The following is a 20,767-nucleotide window of genomic DNA, read 5'->3' as shown; positions in this document are numbered from 1 at the left end:
GTATTATTAAGCTGAGGCTGGCCTGTACCAGATGGGTGACCATTTGTATGCGTTTGGTTTTTAATGTGTATGTGTGTGGGGGCCAGGCTCCCCAAAATGGGGGGGCGGGCAATTTAAAGCAGAATAAAAAAAAATTATTTCAGCGCGTTTGGTCCACCGTAGTCGAAAGGCGGCAAACGTTTTCAAACGGGATCGAAAAAAATGATGCTATTTTTAACACAAAGGGCACAATATTTATCGAATTTTTTTTTTGGTATCGATTATTCAAAGCATGCCCTGTTTAATAATGGTCATGCATTATTCGGCTCGCTAAAAAAAAATTGTTAATTTATTTATCAAAAATTTTAAAATAGCTTTTTTCGTATAAATATTAAAAAAAATTTTTTTTTGTTTTGCTTAACTTAAATTAATTATTTTACTTAACATATTCACCGAATTTCACACTTCAAAACTCAAAAGCGGGATAATTAAACACAATCGAAGTTCTGATATTCAGACGTCAAAATAAGGTATGCAAACAATTTTTTTTTTTTTAATCTATAATTCTGTCCCTTACAACAACACAATATGTTGATTTCAGTTTCAGATGATTATTTTAAGCATATTTGTTCCCACTTCAAAACAAGGGGGGGGTTTTGTAAGCAAAAAATATATATATATAAATATCGTTTATGAAAAATAAGTACACTGTTATAAAGTTCATTCTTCTCCTAATAATCGCTGAAAATTTCGTATTGATCGGATAATTACCTGATTTTTGGTAGATATATAAAAAGACGGTCCGTCAAAAAGTACTGACCTGCCCCCCCCAGTTTTAGAGGTGCCTAATATACATATATATATGCATATGTATATGTATGTATATGTATATGTATATATATGTATATATGTATATATGTATATGTATATATATGACTATGTATATATATGTATATATCTATATGTATATGTATGTATATATATGACTATGTATATATATATATATATATATATATATATATATATATATATATATATATATACATGATTATTGTAGCATCTTCTCAGATGATTGCCGTTTCAATATTCATGAACTGTATTAAGTATCCTCTCATATGTACTTAGGTGACTTACAGAGACGATGACAGACATGACTCATTAAGGTCAATGTCTTAACGGGGTTGATTAGATTCGAATGCATGTACCTTCTCATTGCAGATGTAGAGTTGCATATGACTGGATTCAAAAACAGCCTACAGAAAATGAACTCTGATTTTTTAAAGTATGATAGGTTATGAAAAGGAAGTGTTTTAAAGAGATAGCTTCGAATTTGGGGGTATCAAACCAAAGCAAAATAGATAAACCGCATAATTTATTATACCATACCTGTTCACACTGAAACACTTATCACAATATTCTGTGGATCTATATTAAAAAAACCTTGTTAAACTTTGTGACATATTTCCATTCTATGGAGGTCAGGCGCGAACGAACACCCCATAAATTTATTATACAATATTTCTTCAAACTGAAACATAATTATCAAATTATACTTACGCAGATAGATATAAAAAGTCTTTATTAAAGTTTGTGCCTATTTCCATCCTATGGAGACCAGGTGCGAACGCAGAACACGCAATTTTATTATACCATCCTTATTTAAGTTAAAACATATTTAATAAAGTATTATTATGTACATCTAAGTATTATTATATATATCAAAAGCACTTTTAAACGTTTTTTTTTTTAATTTTTTAATTTTTATTTCCATACTTTGTGGACCAGGTGCGAACGCAGACCCCACAATTTTAATGAATCATCATTATGCCAGATCAAACGTATTCATTCCTGTGCCTCGATACATCTTCTATCATTATATGGGATCAGTTTTCTATAATAGTCAACCATATAGGAGCCTATTCGTGACCAGACACACACACATGTTCAGCTTTATATATATATATATATATATATATATATATATATATATATATATATATATATATATATGTATATACATATATATATAAATATATATATATATACTCAACTACGCGCAGTACTGTTTCGTTGCATCACAACTCATCGGTGCGGCTAGATTAGCACCTTTCCCTAGACGTGGATTGAAGCTACAACCATCGCGTTGATAGTCGGCAGTTCTAACCACTGGACCATTAATCGGTGATCCTAAACGAGCTCATCAAATGTCCATTAAATAAACATTCGCTTATACAGTGCTCGAGGTGCTAGTTTATTTACAAACAAACCAACACGAGCCTCGCTTACAGCTTTGGTTACATATGTGCAGGCATGTTTCAGTGGAACTCAATTCATAGAGATCCGCTTCATCAGACGCAACAACTGAAACAAAGATCGATGCTTATGCACTTTTGTTACCGCGCTTTTTTTTTAATAGTTTTTTTTTTCAAGTTAAATTTAAGTTTCGCGATATCTTTTTTTTTTTTTTTTTAAATTTTTAGGTGAAATCACAGAATAATTACAAAACACACTCCTCTCCCCATGTTAAGAACGGCTTTCGAAATAACAACGTTATTTTTTCAGCACGGTAGCAAACGTGCACAAGTACCCCAAAATCAAGGTTCATTCGTTTTGTATAAAAAAAATAAAAATAAAAATACAAATATATTACCGTGTGTGATTTTAACCCTGGAAAGCGAGGGTTAGTTTGAAGGACAAAGGTAGGTAGGAAGTATAGTGTTGAGGTATCTAGGTCAAAATTAATCGCAGATTTTGGATCACTACTGATTATTATGATTTACCGACCTTGACATATTCTTTCTTTCTTTTTCTTTTTTAGGACGTAATTGACTTCCAGTGCCAATCAGGTAAGCAAATTTACACTTTTAAAAATATTTTTTTCGCACGGCTCTGAATACATGGCACCAAACATAGCTGACTCTCAATATACTGCATTAAACACACTTGCCAGCCCGGCCAGCTCGCTTTAGAAAGAGTAAGGGGAGAAAATGGCGCGCTTGTCGATCGTAACTTCCCAATCTCCACGTGTCTTTACCCTTTTTCTTCTCTGTGGTAGAAATGAATTACGAGGTTAAAGTAATGAAGAAAGTGACTTACATAAACGGGTGCGCATCTTTCTTTCCTGTCGGGTGACGGAATCTAGGAAATAAAGAGAAATAAAAGATCTTCGTTTGTAGAAGGTTCAGTTATATACATAGGGCATTAATTTTCCTAAGAGGCTAGAAACTGTTATGAAAAGAACGAGTTGGAAGCACGACAGGCAGTTAGTTTTTCGACGGCTGAGAGAGAGAGAGAGAGAGAGAGAGAGAGAGAGAGAGAAAGGGAGAGAGAGAGAGAGAGAGAGAGAGAGAGAGAGGGAGAGAGAAAAAAAACGGACCATAGAAATTACAGTTGAATTTAGTCGTGGAAAACCAGGAGTTCGAACAAATATTTTTTTCTTTTTCTTTTTTTCCATTCATTCTCTTTCAATTAGTTTTCAGTGCCAATCAGGTAAGCAAATTTACACTTTAAAAAATATTTTTTCAGACGATTCTCAATACATGGTACCACATATAGCTAGTTCTGAATATACTGAATTAGACACAGTTGCCAGGCCGGCCAGCTCGTTTAGAAGGAGTAAGGGAAGAGACCAGCGTACTTGTTGAGCATAACATCCCAATCTCCACGTGTCTTTTCTTCTTTTTCTCTGGGATTCTCCTCCTCTTCTTTCTGAGCTTTATGCCAAGTTATGCATTTACGCCATCGTATAAAATGTTAACTCGATACGTAACTCGTCATTTAATCGCGGAGCCAGACGACTTTGGACAAGATTAAATTTGGACAAGATTTAATTTGAAATTTGTAAATTTTCAAAGTGCACTTTTATAAACTTTACAAAGTGAGGCATAAACATATGAATATTGAATCTAAAAATTATCTCGGATTTATTTAAGTTTTGTACATTTTGATGCGCTTAAAAATGCTAAATTGCTAAATTTAAAAATGCTTAATTGCTAAATTTAAAAATGCTAAATTGCTAAATTTAAAAATGCTAAATTGCTAAATTTAAAAATGCTTAATTGCTAAATTTAAAAATGCTAAATTGCTAAATTTAAAAATGCTTAATTGCTAAATTTAAAAATGCTTAATTGCTAAATTTAAAAATGCTAAATTGCTAAATTTAAAAATGCTAAATTGCTAAATTTAAACATGCTAAATTGCTAAATTTAAAAATGCTAAATTGCTAAATTTAAAAATGCTAAATTGCTAAATTTAAAAATGCTAAATTGCTAAATTTAAAAATGCTAAATTGCTAAATTTAAAAATGCTAAATTGCTAAATTTAAAAATGCTAAATTGCTAAATTTAAAAATGCTTAATTGCTAAATTTAAAAATGCTAAATTGCTAAATTTAAAAATGCTAAATTGCTAAATTTAAAAATGCTAAATTGCTAAATTTAATAATGCTTAATTGCTAAATTTAAAAATGCTAAATTGCTAAATTTAAAAATTCTTAATTGCTAAATTTAAAAATGCTAAATTGCTAAATTTAATAATGCTTAATTGCTAAATTTAAAAATGCTAAATTGCTAAATTTAAAAATGCTTAATTGCAAAATTTAAAAATGCTTAATTGCTAAATTTATATATCTATAAAAGTGAGAATGTGTGTGCGAGGACACTTCTCAACCCATATACTCAACGAAGTTTTGATCTAAAGACTTGAAATTTAAATATATATATATATATATATATATATATATATATATATATATATATATATATGCTTTATTTTTTATTACCGGTTTATCTGCTTGGTTATGCATGTTTCGGTTACCGAATCGTATTATTTTGACTATATATATATATATATATATATATATATATATATATATATATATATATATATGGCATTCATACACATGGAAAACTTTTGGATCTATTTTCATCTGGAAAGAAAGGGTTCTAAGGGCCTAAAAATTGAGAAATTTGTACTTGAGTCATCAGATTTTTATCTCTTTCTCAACTGTTTCACGAATGCGCATGCGTGGCCGTGATACATGGCAGCTTCTTTATGTTCAGAAAAAAGTATGTTTGAAAACACTTTATAAAATTCGTGTCAAGGTAGACTAATGGCTATCGTACGTGACTCGTTGTCTTTTGTTTTTGGTTTTAATCTCAGCTGGAGTATTTTTTAATATTATTACTTGCAAGATGTGAACTGTTTAAAAAAAAACATAATACTCGCATTTTCACGTTTCCGTTTCCGTATTAATTAAAATATATTTATACGCATTTTACGACTGGGCTACGCCGAGCGGCCTGCTAGTTAAAGATTAATTTAGTTTTTTTTTTAATTTATATCCACTATTGAAAAGTTTTACGTTCTTATTTTCATCTTCCTAAGCAATATCAGTATACACACGAACTTGTGATCAATCGATTATCACACTAGTAGCACTACCAGGTGTCTCAATGTATTATATGACAATTTATGCCTACATACATTAAGTTTGGCACAAGGCTATGTAAGCTGATATCGACAATGTCTTGTTACATGAAATTAATATATATCATTTTATTAGAATCCTTTGAGACGAGTAATTTATTTATTTATTTATTTTCGGACTGTTATCCTCATCTTCATGACTCTTGTTGTTTCGCCACGTTCCGCCTAACTATTCCTCTGATTAACTGCGACGGGATATGACTGCTGAGTCTCTTAACTGTATTCTTAGTCATTACTGCCTTCCATAGTTGTTGTTGTTTCGCCAACTAATCCTCTGGTTTGTTTAGGGTAGGATTGAAACCGCTATCATCGGATAATGCTCAGCTGGAACCGTAGAGACTCAACGCCTATATCCACTGCGCCACGCGCCCCAAGTTAAGGGACTCAGCATTCCTATCCCGCCGTGGTTAACAAGAGGAATAACCAAAACGTGGAGAAACAATAACAGCAACTATTAAGATGGGAATAACAGTCCGCAAATAAATAAATATGAAATTGATACTCTATTAGAATTAGCCTATCCTGCCTTGACAGAGTACAAAATAGACTTCGTGGTTTGGTGGGGGATGCTCTTTTCTCTTCCCTGCAGCCTCTCTCCCGCAGAAGAGACGTTGCGAGCATGTCTTTGTTTTATCGTTATTTCCATGGCAAGTGCTCGTCTGAGCTCCAATCTCTCGTCCCCCCCTCGCCAATCTTTCACGAGAAACACCCGTCTGGCTGAAACTACTGTCAATAATTTTCCCCACTCTTTATCTGTGCCTAAATCCAAACGTAGATTCCATGAGCAGAGCTTCTTTCTCAGAAGTGCACGATTGTGGAACTCTCTTCCGTTCGCCTGTTTCCCACCTAACTACAACTTGGATGTCTTCAAATCCAACACAAACAAATTCCTGACAAAGGGCCTCCTTGAGTAAGACACTCTATCAAATCTCCAATACTAATGATTACTACAATACTATCTCATTGATTACTGTACACGCAATAACCCTTATCCCTGAGTGGCCTCCGGGCCTTCATAAGTGGTGACCCCCATGTAAAAAAAAAAATCTATCTTTGCCTTGTTTGCTACGTGGTACTTGTTATCGACGAAGCACGTGTCCATACGGTTGCTATCTACTTTGCTCTGGTATCTACACTTTTTCTACTCAATCTCTCATTGTTAATAAATATTAAGTTTTGGATTTTCTACTACTTTCTATATGTGTTTTTACAGTTTTAATAAATTTTCTGTCATATAAAATGTATGTTTTGTCGCGCACCTGCATCAGCCACTTTGATACAAAGAAAGGCAATCCTCAAACATCCGGACTATACGTTACATGCGAGTTCACTTTAAAGTATCCTTTGTTATAGTTCTAACTTCAAATCTGTATCGTGTCACATGACGAAAACAAGCTAATCAAATGTAAGCCCTCGTGCAATAGCTAAACGTGCTAAACACTTTTAATCATATGCATTAATACCTTTGCATTTTACTCTAGAAATCATAGTTACACAAAGTAATATTAATATATATATATTCAATCTTTTTTTCTTTGCAGGATGGACGAATATCAACTACACTTGCTACAAATCTATCAACACAAAAGTGGCGTGGGATATTGCGAACGAGTATTGCAAAAGGTACACTCAATACTTATCCTCAGAGAATATATATATTTTCGGGTCACCCTATATATATATATATATATATATATATATATATATATATATATATATATATATATATATATATATATATATATATAGGGTGACCCGAAAAAACGGTCCCCAACTCTAATTGGCCCCCGTTTCTTAGTGTTTTGTTCGAATGAAATAAAACGTTGGTCATAACTAGTTTATTATATTAAAAACATAACATCAAAACATTAGGGTCTTTGGCCTTTTAATCTCCGTTCTACAACATATGTTCTAGATATACTTTCTATGTTTTTTGTTTTTTTGTGGGTCACCCTGTGTATGTATATATATATATATATATATATATATATATATATATATATATATATATATATATATATATATATATATATATATATGTGTGTGTGTGTGTGTGTGTGTGTGTGTGTGTACTGGTTTAAAAAATGATGAAAACAAGATGTTTCTATTATTTGTGAAACCTTCACACACACACACACACACACACACATATATATATACAGATATACATACACACATATATAAGTATGTGTATGTATGTATATATATATATTTGTGCATGTATATATGTGTGAGTGCATGTATATATGTGTGTATGATGAAAACAAGATGTTTCTATTATTTGTGAAACCTTCACACACACACACACACATATACAGATATACATATACACATATATAAGTATGTGTATGTATGTATGTATATATATATATATTTGTGCATGTATATATGTGTGAGTGCATGTATATATGTGTGTATGTGTATATATATGTGTGTGTATGTGTGTGTGCGTATGTATATATGTATGTGTATATATATGTATGTATGTATGTTTTTTCTTAAGGGTATGACGTAAAAAGGAGCAGACACAAACGTATTTATTTATTCTCAAAGTCATTTGCTAAGCATATACTAGTTCATCTGTTACAATTGATTATCAAAATGGTAAACAAAATTACAATTTGATGGACTGTAATATGCTTATATGCCTTTAAAAGGCGCTTTATCACATCCTTGTAGCAGAGTTCCTGTCCACCAGTCTTTCTGAACCTATTTTCCAATTCTCCATAGGATTTTTGGGATCCTGTACTTACACTCCTTTACATTTGGCTTTTTTGTTTATTTGTTTATTGAAATTTATATTACATACCCTTTTTTTCTATATTATTTTAATTGGAATTCATTATTGAGATGAGTATTATTTATATTAATTTATTTATTGAGGACTATTATCCTCATCTTTATTAGTTGTTGTTTCACGACGTTTCGGCCAACTATTCCTCTGACCTTCGTAAGATGGTAATCCTAACCAAAGCCAGCCAGAGGCTTACTTGCCCAAAACCTGGTGAGGCGACAACTACGGATGACAGTGATTGTTGAGAATGCAGTTAGGAGATTCGAAGTTCCTATCCGCCGCGGTTACCATCTGACGAAGGCCAGAGGAATAGTTGGTCGAAACGTCGTGAAACAAAAACTAATAAAGATGAGAATAATAAGCCACAATAAATAAAAATTAATATACCTTTTTTTGTATTGGTTTAAAAAAAAATACAACTTTGTTATATATGGGTCGTTGAATCGCATTCATCTGCAAAAGATCTAGCTAATTTGCATATTCTTTTAAACATTCATTTCAATTAATTTCCTATTAGTTATTTCGGTTTTCTTATGGAATGATCATCTTTAGTTAACTATTACGTGTAATTATATTCATGCAGAAATTCTACATAATTTATACTTCCGTAATATTTGCGTAAAAAGCTTATAGTAAACACAAATCTTTCTATATATATTTATGCATGCGTATATATTTTTGTTTAAAAATTTTGCCTACCAAACTCCTCTGTCAGTTTTTGGTCTACAGACATGAAACTTAATATATAAGGTATTCAAACCCATGAGAAACTTGATATTTTGTTTTTAGCCAGAGAAAATCGGCGCAAAAGTGTGGAAATGAAAGAAATGGAAGGTTGAACGACATCATTATGAATATGCATGCGTAACGTAATAGCTATTGGTTCATGTTTTAATTCTTAGCTTCCCAGTAAACATGTCTTCATAGTACAGTCATTAAAGTGAAAGGAAAAAGTAAATCGTAAGCTAAACGTTTTAGTTTCGATTCTCAGTGGTGGCGCACGAGTGATTTTTTTTTTTAAATCATTACTAATGTACACTTGGTTCAATATAATATAATAATAAATAGGAAATGTGCATTAATTAAAATATCATATTTCAGCGTATTTTACGACTGGGCAATGCCAGGCGGCCTGCTTGTATATTATATATAGAGAGATAGGGAGATAGAGTGAGAAAGAAAGAGAGATAGAGATAGAGGGGGAAATAATGACCGTAATATACACGAGACAAACGTTTCTTATCAATCTTTTTGCTTTTCTTTCTTCCAGCTTCACATCCGAATTAGTGAGAATTCCCGATTATTGGGTCAATAAGGAGATTGCAGCCGAAGCTGTAAAGAATGGACTTTCCGAGTATTGGATCGGTAAGTTTGTTATGACCAAATTTACTATTATCACTCTGACCAAGATAATAGCTGATAAGAACGAGGTTAGCGCAACATCATTTGTGACGTCACTCAAAACAGGGCCCATAATCTGTAAAGTTACTGTGTCCATAGCCCGAAAAGTTAATGGGCTCATAACCCGCACAGTTACTGGACCCATAACCCACAAACTACTGAGCCCATAACCCATAAAATTACTGGGCCCTATAACCCGCAAAGTTATTGCACCCATAATCCGCAAAGTGACTGGACTCATAACCCGCAAAGTTACTGGGTTCATTACCCAAAAAGCTACTGGGTCTATAACTCGCAAAGTTAAAACCCCCAAAATTACTGGGCCCATAACCTATAAAGTTAATGTTTGTTTTAAATAATCCGTTGATCTGTAAAATGTAAAAGGAAATTAAAAGCAAGCTTGAAATTAAACGAAGACATTAAAACAAACATTTTTTTGAAAAATAAAATTTAATTTATTACTCTAATCATGGCAACTGAAAAAAAAACGGGTTTATCGCGATACCCTTTTTTACGTCACTCAAAAGCTTTACAAAAATGTGCGAATTTTTTAATGATTCTTTCCATTCTCAACAGAAAAAATTGTTGTACTGAGAAAGAACCTCACTCGATAAAAGAAGCGAAAGATAATAAGAGAATCTTAATGCAAAGACAAATGTTCTAGTTTGAAAAAAGTCATCATTGGAAGTGTGCAACATTGGAAGTGTGCAACATTCGTTAATCCTCATTCAATCCCGGGCAACGTCGGGATTTCTCTGCTAGTAAGCACATAAAAGTTATTTTCATGTTAGTAAATGTCTAAAGTATGCGCCTTGTCGGTGGGGCATTAGAATACGCAGACTGCCCCCCCCTGCACAGGGTAAAAGTCCCTCAATGGGGGTCCTAGATATGACCTTAAACTATATCCAGTGGTGAGGCCCCAGCTTGTGGGCTTTGGGGAGTGTGGAGCCACCCTTTAATTACCATTGCTCCCAGGTCCACTCTGACCCGGAGTGGTAGTACCTGTTAGGGTCCCAACTATGGGTTAAATAAAAACTCTTTATCTGTGCCTAAACCTAAACGTAGATTCCATGAACAACGCTTCTTTCTTAGAACTGCACGCCTGTGGAATTGTCTTCCGTTTTCCTGCTTTCCGGCTGACTACAATATGGTTGTGTTCAAGTCTAACGTAAATAAGTTTTTGATGAGCCGTTCCATATAAGTTATCAAATTTACCAAATTTTCATTACTAATGATTACTATATTGTCCAATTTCTACTGTACACTCTTTAACCCTTATCCTTGAGTGGCCTCTTGGCCTTGATAATGTGGTGATGCCTATGTAAAAAAAAAACAAAAAAAAAACAACAAAGATATTCTATTAAAAAAATTTTTCTTCAAAATCTTTGGATTCGGCATTAAATAACCCGAAAAGGGTTGATATGCCGTAAAACAAAAACAACCAACCAACCAACCAAATCTAAAGTATGAACACGCATTTGATAAAGAACTTTGAGTTAGTAGTCGCAAATCAAAACGGTAACATCGTTTGAATCAGCAATGCTGTCGAGCGAGAGCAGCTCGTGTTCTCACAAATATAATAAACGTTTGAACTCGTTATTTGTAAAGGTTAATACCGGTTCCATTCGCTTCGATTTGGAGATCGTTTTACTATCAAATTGAATGTATACGTGACTCATCTCCTCACAAAAACTTTGAATAATACATTTTTTTTTTCGTGATAATTTTAAAGTTTCACGTGCAATCACTAACAAATCATATTAAAAAAGGAAATGAGTAAAAAAAAAAAAAAAATGATGAGAGATTTTTCTAAGTTTTTAACCGGATTTTAATATGACAAAATGACTTATGGCATAGACCCTGACCTTGGTATATCTATTTGAAACGACGATTGCGCCTTGGTGTCTTGCCAAGTACCACATTAACAATAAATATAAATTGTCTGTACAAATTGTTTTTACCGAAGGAAGAAAACAGAAGACGCGCATGCATATCAAATGGAATTAAATCAAACAGTGAGAAATTAGAAGAGTCACCCGTTGGCAAGTGGTAATTAAAAACATTAACACAGTTTTATAAATGTAAAATTGAGAAACATAAAATGTTATAACAAAATATTTTGATACAAAGATATAAGTATATAAAAAGTTATTTACATGGTAGTAAATATATTAGTATATACACGCGTTTGATAAAGAAATTTGAGTTAGTACTCACAAATCAACATATTCCTAGTGCAAATAATATACTATGTGAGTATTTGGCAGCGTGGCATTGTGTATGTGTGTGCGTTGGTTTACCTTGTTCTTGTTAATGCAAAGACCGACGAAGACCGTCTGGAAAAGTCAACGCTTATGGATATGAAGAAAACATTCAGCAAGAAAAGAGATCCACAGTAGCAGTTTTTGGAAAGAAACTACTGAAATATGAAACTGTGTTATACCGAAGCATCAAAGTAGTGGATTGATGAAGACCACTAAACCAATGAATTAAACGGGCTGGAACAAAGGAGGCGAAGTATAAATTAGACATTACTGAAGAACACATGTCATTCCCGATTTTCTTGCTTTGTATTTTAGTTCTCACTTCCCATGAGCGATGTTTGTGGGGAGGAATTATTGTTTTCTATTTATCTTACACTAATCCTTAGATATTTTTATTTTTAGGGAGCGTTTTTTATCTCCTTAAATAACGTGGCTTCATGCCATGTATGCGTTTATGCTAATACATAAAAAAAATCATAGAGAATTTAAACTTCTTTATGTTACGGCCTAAAAGTACAATTATTTTAATAGAAAAAAAAAACCCACTTTATTCATTTCCCTGAGAGTGATCTGCCACTCAATTAGTTGCTTCCCTATTATTACTCGCATTGAACTTGTTTGATGAAGAGGAAATTGTGACTCCTATATTTGCACTGCATCAAATTTACTATTCCATAGCCCCTGTGAAGGTGGATGCGCGTGTAATTGCGAAGCAACGGTTGCACAATCTCTAACCTCACTTCTGCTGAGTAGGCATTTCCAGCGGCAAGAAGGAATTCAGGACGATTGGAAACAATGCTGAGATAACCAGAAAGCACATATAGCACCCGGTATACCCAAATGAGTATCTATTTTGAATATTGACCAGGATCAACTTCGCTTTACACACACGCGCGCAACGCACACTCACACACACATACTCACATACTTACACACACGCATACACTCACACACATTCACACACACACTCACATACACATTCACACACACATACACACATATACACAGTCATACACACACGCACTCACACACACATACACACACACTCACACACACATACGCACACACTCACCTACACACACATACACTCACATACACACACTCACATACACACACTCATACACACACATGCACTCACACACACACACTCACACATATACACACACTCACACACAACCACTCACACATACACACGCACTCACACATACACACGCACTCACACACACACACATACACACACACTCACACACACACACGCACTCACACATACACACACTTACACACACATTCATACACACACACACACTCACGCACCAACACTCACACACACACACACACACACACACACACACACACACACACACACACACACACACACACACACACGAAATGATCACAAGAGGCAATGTTCCCATCTTTTCGTTTTGAAAATACTTAACCTCTCCATATCCTTTCGTGTGGATTTTTTAATTTTTGGTTTTTAATTCACTTTTTTTTAAATTTTTATTCTTTAATTTCTTTTGTCCGATTTCATGAACGCTTTGTAATTTTTTTTTTTTTTTTTTGCATTAGCATTTGCATAGTTGTGAAGTTTCAATTCATGCTAGTACCATCAAATTCATAGCTTCGCTAAAATATTCGTTTCCTCTGATGAGAAGAACGCATTCCCTTGAAACTCCGTAGATTAAGGAAATTTCAATACATCTTATTTGAATATCCTGTCGAACAATAAATTCGTCAAAAATATCATTTTCAGTCTTAATTGTGTACTTCTGAGATAAGCTCTATTTCCCATTATGGTTACGTTAAGCTTCTTTGTTTGGTTTAGATTGCTACATAATTAAACGAAAACATAAAAACAGGAGAAAGAAAAATGTTCCAGCCAGTTGGCCATAGTTCAATTTGAAGGTTACATAATTATTAATTTTCGCTTTAAGTTTATAGAAGCTTTTAACTTGAAAACTTAATTTGGACTTTTTGATTATCATCTCTGGTATCCTCTAATAGTGACCCCTCCAAACTAATTCAGTCCTTACCTTTACCTATGCACAATATACTAATAACAAAATCCCGTTTTTGGATGTTCTTATCGATTCCAGTAACGATGAATTAAAAAAAAAAAAAAAAAAACTACATCGCTACAAACGCGAATATTCGTTTCGCTACAAAATCGCAACAATAAAAGAAAGATCTTATACATCGCGCGAAAGTGGTTTCTTCAAACAAACAAAAAAAATATTTTTTAGTGAACTAAAAGAAATATAAAACGGGTCCTAATCAACAACCAGTTTCCAAAGTCTTGTGGATAAACAAATTAAACAATTAGCAACTGCTAATATTAAACAAGAAAATAACCCTCAACCTGTTTACATATTTTACCGCAACCAGCTACATAAAAACTCAAAAACTGATGAAAATGTTCTCAAAAAATATAATTCGAAGATACGTATCTCCCAATAATATAAAAAAAATCAAGTTTAGTCATCTATAATATAAATCTCACCTGTCTGTTTAAATGTATGTATGTATGTATGTATGTATGTATGTATGTATGTATGTAGGTATGTATGTATGTATGTATGTATGCGAGTTTGTGTGTCTCGCAAAACTTTTCGACAGAGGCGACAGATTTTTACATGATCGGTATCATTTTGAAGCTTAACCCCTCGGACGATACATATCGAAAAATTGGCCAAAAGCATTAATTGCTTCACCCTCAACTGGGCACTTTTCTACAGGGAGGGGTAACTTTTTTCGCCGATATTTTGGGAAGCCATCACCTCTTTTCGATTGTCTAGCCTTAGTTTAAACCTACGTCATTGCCGGTTTTGGCAATGGGCACAAAGGCTAACGCGTTACGGTTTTTGGGGGGTTTTTTTGGGGGGGGGGGTCACTTTCTTTTCCTCCTTCGCGGTACGGGTTCGAGCCTGCCTGCCTACGACCACTTTTTTTCTTGTTTTTTTTTCAACCAACACCCTTTCTTTTCCGCTCGCCCACAATTTTTTTTTTTGCTCAATACACACCCACAAACACCCGGAAAACGCCGGGCAACCAGGCTAGTCTATTATTAAAAAAAAAACTACAAACGACTAGGCTCAACGTCTCTTATCTTCAGTGATTTAACCGGATCTTGTGTGTCACTGTAAATATGTGGTAGAATTTACTATTTACAAGATGTTTTTAAATGTGTCCAAATATTTAACCGAGGGAACGAAGTTGTTTAAAATCTGATGGATTAAGAATTAATTGATGAATAAAGTAATATTTTAAAATTTGTAATTTTGTTCGTTTAATAGTTTCCTTTTTTGAGTTTCCCAAGTCATCATGGGATGTCCCCATTGAAAGTGTGGAACATTCGTTGATTCTCATTCAATCCCAGGCAACATCGGGTCTCCCTATTAGTCCTACTCTATATAAAAGTAACTAAAACTGTCAAAACGAATAAAGTCTAACCCTTGAAAAGACTGTTTTTATTTTCTTTATAACTTAAGCAAAAGTGTATTTTTATTTTATTTTTAACTTAAGAAAAACTGTATTTTTATTTTATTTTTAACTTAAGAAAAACTGTATTTTTATTTTATTTTTAACTTAAGCAAAACTGTATTTTTATATTATTTTTAACTTAAGCAAAATGTATTTTTATTTTATTTTTATCTTAAGCAAAATTGTATTTTTAGTTTATTTTTAACTTGAACAAAACTGTATTTTTATTTCATTTTTAACTTAAACAAAACTGTATTTTTATTTTGTTTTTAACTTAAGCAAAATTGTCTTTTTATATTATTTTTAACTTAAGCAAAAATTGTATTTTTCTTTTCTTTTTATCTAAACAAAACTGCATTTTTACTTTTTTTTAACTTAAGCAAAAATTGTATTTTTATATTATTTTTAACTTAGGCAAAATTGTATTATTTTCTTTTTAATTTAAGCAAAATTGTATTTTTATTTTATTTTTAACTTCAGCAAACTTGTAATTTTATTTTTTAGGCTTTTCTTTGCTTGAAGTTCCGCAGTCATCAGGGGACGCCCAGTGGAGCAATGGAGAACAATCCGACACGAAGCACGGTTACTGGAGTTATTTCAATCCAAATTCGGAATACGGGAAATGCTCTTATGAAACAAATATAAACAACGACCCCAAATGGGCACTTGGAAATTGTGACGCCGAAAAAGCATTTGTCTGCGAGAAACCAGCATGTACGGTCGGTAAGTGATCCATTCTATTTCTTGTAATAGAAAAAAGCTAATCACATAAGCGGTAGTGCATCTGTATGACTTATCAGATGACAGTATCGAGAAAAAAAAAGAAAAGAAATAAAGCACTTAGGTTTATAACTGGATTCTTTTTATGCGGTATTAATTTGTGTATAAACACTAGTATTGGGACGATTGTTCAGAATCGGGAATCAGCAAAATCGGAGCTTTTTATTGTATCGAGATTAGAAAATATAATTCCTAGTTTCCAATACCAAAAACGATTCCTTTTATTGTTAATATGTTTTACTTTGTTTTGTTTAAACTTCATTTTCCATTGTTGGAATTGTAAGAATAAAATGATGAATATTTCTTGATATTTAATTGCCACTAAGATTAAAATCTAAAGCTCTCTTCAAAAGTGTATGTTTGCAAAAATATATGCATCAGTGATGGGACGATTCCTATATTTTTCTTGATTCCGAAACAATTACCGATTCCGATTTTTTTATAAATCTCTAAATATTTAATTATAGAGTTATTTTTCCCCCTGGTACCGTAAAAAAAGCACTTGTTAAATGTGGGGATATTTTCCCAAACGTAAAAATAGACTTGTCGATCAACAGATTTAAAATTTACTGATAGTTTAAAATCAATAAATATTTACTATTTTAATATTATTACCAGCAGCGGGAGTGATTAGTTTAAACAAAATCAAATAAGCAAAAAAAAAAAAAAAAAAAACAATTAAAAGAATCGTTTTTGGCATCGGAAAATATGCATCTTTTTTTCCTATTCCAATACCCCTAAAAGTTACGATTTTTCTGATTCCCGAATCCGATTAATCGTCCCAACACTAAAAAACAAAAATTCTGATTATCGTAAAAACCCACGTATTATATGCAATACGTGGGTTTCTACGGTAATCAGAAAATAAAATAATAAATAACAACTTTACACCTGCATATTAAGAGATTCTTAAAAAAAAACAACAAAAAAAAAAACGGAATCGGTAATTGTATCGGAATCAAGAAAAATATTGGAATCGTTCCATCATTTATTAACACGCCAAGAAAAATGAAAATACAAACAATATAAAAAAGATGAATTGGAGAGGAGTGAAAGAGAAGAATGTTTGACAGCTAAGAGGAAAAATCGAGTCTGATATTTGTTGGTATGAAGTGCGACGCTAGTGAAGAGGAGTTCTGTCTGTTTTCTTTTCGATATTATATTTCAATGCAAGTCCAGAGCCCAACCTAATCAAGAAATAAAAAATAAAATAAAAATATTAAAAAAAAGTCACTGAACGAACATGTCATATTTCTAAAAAAATAAATAAATAATATATATTATATAGAGAAAATTATTTTTTACGACTAGCGGGGGGAGGTGCCCGGCTTTGGCTGGTTGTAAAATACGCTTAAATATGATATTTTAATTCGTCCAGATTTCATATATATTGTTATTGAGTCATGATTTCAAAGTAAAAAAAAGTAGTTGGGTATCATCAGCTAGAATCAGCTGTAGCATTCAAAGCCGGTGACGTTACCACAGTACCAACGTAATACGCATACGAACTGATTTAAAATTAAAAATAAACTAAGATGAATGTACGAAATGCATAACAGGATTTTTTTTTCAATTTTAAGCCATTTTTGCCCCCTTAAAATTATTTGAACCATAAAAGAATGGTTTGTAAAACATCCAATCATTCGATGCCCCTTGCGTTGCACTGCGACTTTTAGTCTCAGAGGAAAAAGAGTTGGAAAATATGGAGACACAGACACACACATATATATATATATATATATATATATATATATATATATATATATATATTAGATTTTTACTGATTTTAATCGTAAACCGTAGCCATTACAAAGCTGATTTTTATCTCTGCAGTTCGAATTGAGTTGTCTTTCTTTATCTATTAAATATGGTAGATCAAGACACAATGTTATCGCTTACACACAAAATTTGATTTTCTTAGTAAAAAGAACTGCTTGATTAATTTACGGGATTTTTGGAATATGACATTTTCGTTTCGTCATGTACGCGAAAAATAGTTTTCGTTATTTTTGTTTATTAATTAGGTTAAACTCAGCTTTATGAATGCATGCAGATTCTTTTGAATGGCTTTTTCAAATATTTATTAGTTTTACGAGGGCATATAGTTTTTTTAAATTCGTTCAGGAAATGACTGCTTATATATATGACTAGCATGGGTGCCCGGCGTTGCCCGGTTGTTTTGAGGTGTGTGTTGAGCAAAAGAAAATAAAAATAAAAAAGCAGTGGCAGTAGGCAGGCAGGCTCAAACCCGCACCACAAAAGAGAAAAAGAACGCGAAAAAAAAAAACAAAAAAAAACGTGATGTCTTTGCTGTTGCGTCCATCGCCAAACCGGAAGTGGCGAAGGTTTTAATGAAGACTAGTCAATCGAAAAGAGGTGGTGACTTTCAAAAATATCGGTGAAAAAGGCGACCTTTCCTTGTAGAAAATGTCCAGTTGAGGGTGAAGGAATTGATGTTTTTAGCCAATTTTTTTTATATTTGTCGTCCGAAGGCTCAAGCTTAAAAAAGAAACCGATCTCGTGAAAATCAGTCGCCTCCGTCGAAAGTTTTAGGCAGACATACATGCATACATACATACATACATACATTTAAACAGACACGTGAGATTTATAGATAACAGATGTTTAAAGTAACTGATTTTAATATTTCTCTCACAGGTACATTCATGTGTAGGAACAGCCGATGTATTGGGGCGAATCAAAAATGCGACGGCAAAGACGACTGCCAAGACGGGACGGATGAAGAGAATTGTCGTAAGTTATTCATCTTTCAATAATACATGAAATAAAAATAAAAACTTCTCGCGTTATTGGCTTGATTGGATTAACGTGTATTCACGTGTTACGTGCATCTGGCTATAATATATAATATAATATATAATTATATTGAAAATATATATAATTATATTGAAAATATATATAATTATATTGATAATATATATAATTATATTGATAATATATATAATTATATTGATAATATATATAATTATATTGATAATAAATATAATTATATTGATAATAAGGTGTGCTAGTAAACATTAGTTTCCTTACGGCTTTCCCCCCATATACTTTAATAAAAGAAAAGTGCCAAATTAATACATACCTAAATATGCTTTTGTACCAGATTATTCATCTCTTTACCACGTCGGGATGACGTTACGCAAGGGTCAGAAAGTTGGATTTGAAAAGCTAGTGGCCTAGAAGAAGGGCCCTCTGTCCAGCAAAGATGAAAAGAAATATCTGGGCACCCCTTTCGGCATTCTCCTGTATGGGCGCCACAGGCGATTCTGAATAAACTAGCCCGTTTCCGAAAGGAAGAAGTCGAAGCTTAGGAGAATTAATCTCCTTGAATACACACGGGAATAAAGCCATACCTCGCCTCAATAATTGTTTCGACTCTGTTGTTTTTTTATACCGAAGGAAATGAAGAAGTTGAGAAACACTATTATTAGCTAGATTTTTTATTATTGCATTTCCACCCCAAACAAGGGACAGTGCCATTTTGATGTCGGGGGCTTTTATCAAGGACATAATTTGCAAGGATACTATGTAGGGAGTTGAGCAGCAAGATGTCTTTTTACATTACATTTGAACTTCTGCAAGTCAGTACAGTCGGCGAAGCAGAAACTCGGAAGGGAATTCCAGAGTCTATCAGACATAGGGAAGAAACTATTATAGTACAAGGCTTTCTTATATCTAGGGATCTCTCATGTGTATGGGGTGTGATTTTGCTGCTTGTAAGGTTTGTCGAGGGTATTTACGTCGAGGGGGTACTAGGGCTTGTAGTTCGTCGGAGAACCTACCATAAAAGTACCTGTAAAACAGGCAGAGGGATGCAACATTTCGTCGATTGGACAGCGGTTGAAGGCTAGTTTATAGTGCGGGACAATTAGGTTGGTGACGCTCTTTTGAACACTGCAGCAGCTCAAATGTGGCAACAATACTCCACGCATGAGCGAATTGTGGCCTTGTAATGGTACAGGATACTCTCAGGCGTAAGTAACTTTCTAGAACGATAGAGAGAGCCTTCTATGCAGCAGATTAGCAATGCTCTCAATGTTTCTGTTCCAACTCATGTTCCCAGTGAATGTTAAGCCGTGTAGTTTGAACAAAGTGCTTTCACGTAATGTATCACTAGCCATGACTATTAGCAGTCGAGAATATATATATGAATATATGAAATTGCATTATTTTCACTGGTTCACCGCATATGTTTTCTCTTAACTTTTAAAATGGCATTACTGTTGACAGATAATCAAAAATGATTAAAACACAATCATTTACTATTTTTCCATTTTATATCAGCAAGGATTTTTGCTGTCGCCCTGGCACACTAAATTTAATGAAAAGTAACGTATGCCCGTTTTTATAATGAATTTTAAGTTTCCGCTCCCTCCCTTGGGGAGCCTAACCGCTTTTTGAGTCGATCATGCCATATTCTTTTGTTTAATAAAATAAAAGAAATCAACTTATATCATCCAAATTATACAACGACAATGCTGTTTAACGATTTGCGTTTGATTTTATTTTTACAAGTTTTTCTTAAATCATATCAAGAGTCATGTCTTAGACATGCACTG

General features: G+C 33.1%; 1 protein-coding gene across 1 annotated transcript in view; it reads left to right on the top strand.

Moving 5' to 3' along the window:
• The window catches only part of LOC145297772 (uncharacterized), a 482,067-nt gene that overhangs the window by 64,996 nt on the left and 396,304 nt on the right, over window positions 1–20,767 (top strand). The window contains exons 2-6 of the mRNA XM_080144017.1: window positions 2,798–2,825; window positions 7,007–7,088; window positions 9,530–9,624; window positions 15,912–16,130; window positions 18,846–18,941. Coding sequence (XP_080000143.1) covers window positions 2,798–2,825; window positions 7,007–7,088; window positions 9,530–9,624; window positions 15,912–16,130; window positions 18,846–18,941 — 520 coding nt within the window. The remainder of the gene's footprint in view (window positions 1–2,797; window positions 2,826–7,006; window positions 7,089–9,529; window positions 9,625–15,911; window positions 16,131–18,845; window positions 18,942–20,767) is intronic.

This window comes from Euprymna scolopes, chromosome 18, assembly GCF_053919585.1.
Source record: "Euprymna scolopes isolate OS-2025 chromosome 18, ASM5391958v1, whole genome shotgun sequence".
Classification (NCBI taxonomy): Eukaryota; Metazoa; Mollusca; class Cephalopoda; order Sepiida; family Sepiolidae; genus Euprymna; species Euprymna scolopes.
The sequence above is the reverse complement of the archived record's forward strand: the minus strand, read 5'-3'. Positions and strand labels throughout refer to the sequence as shown.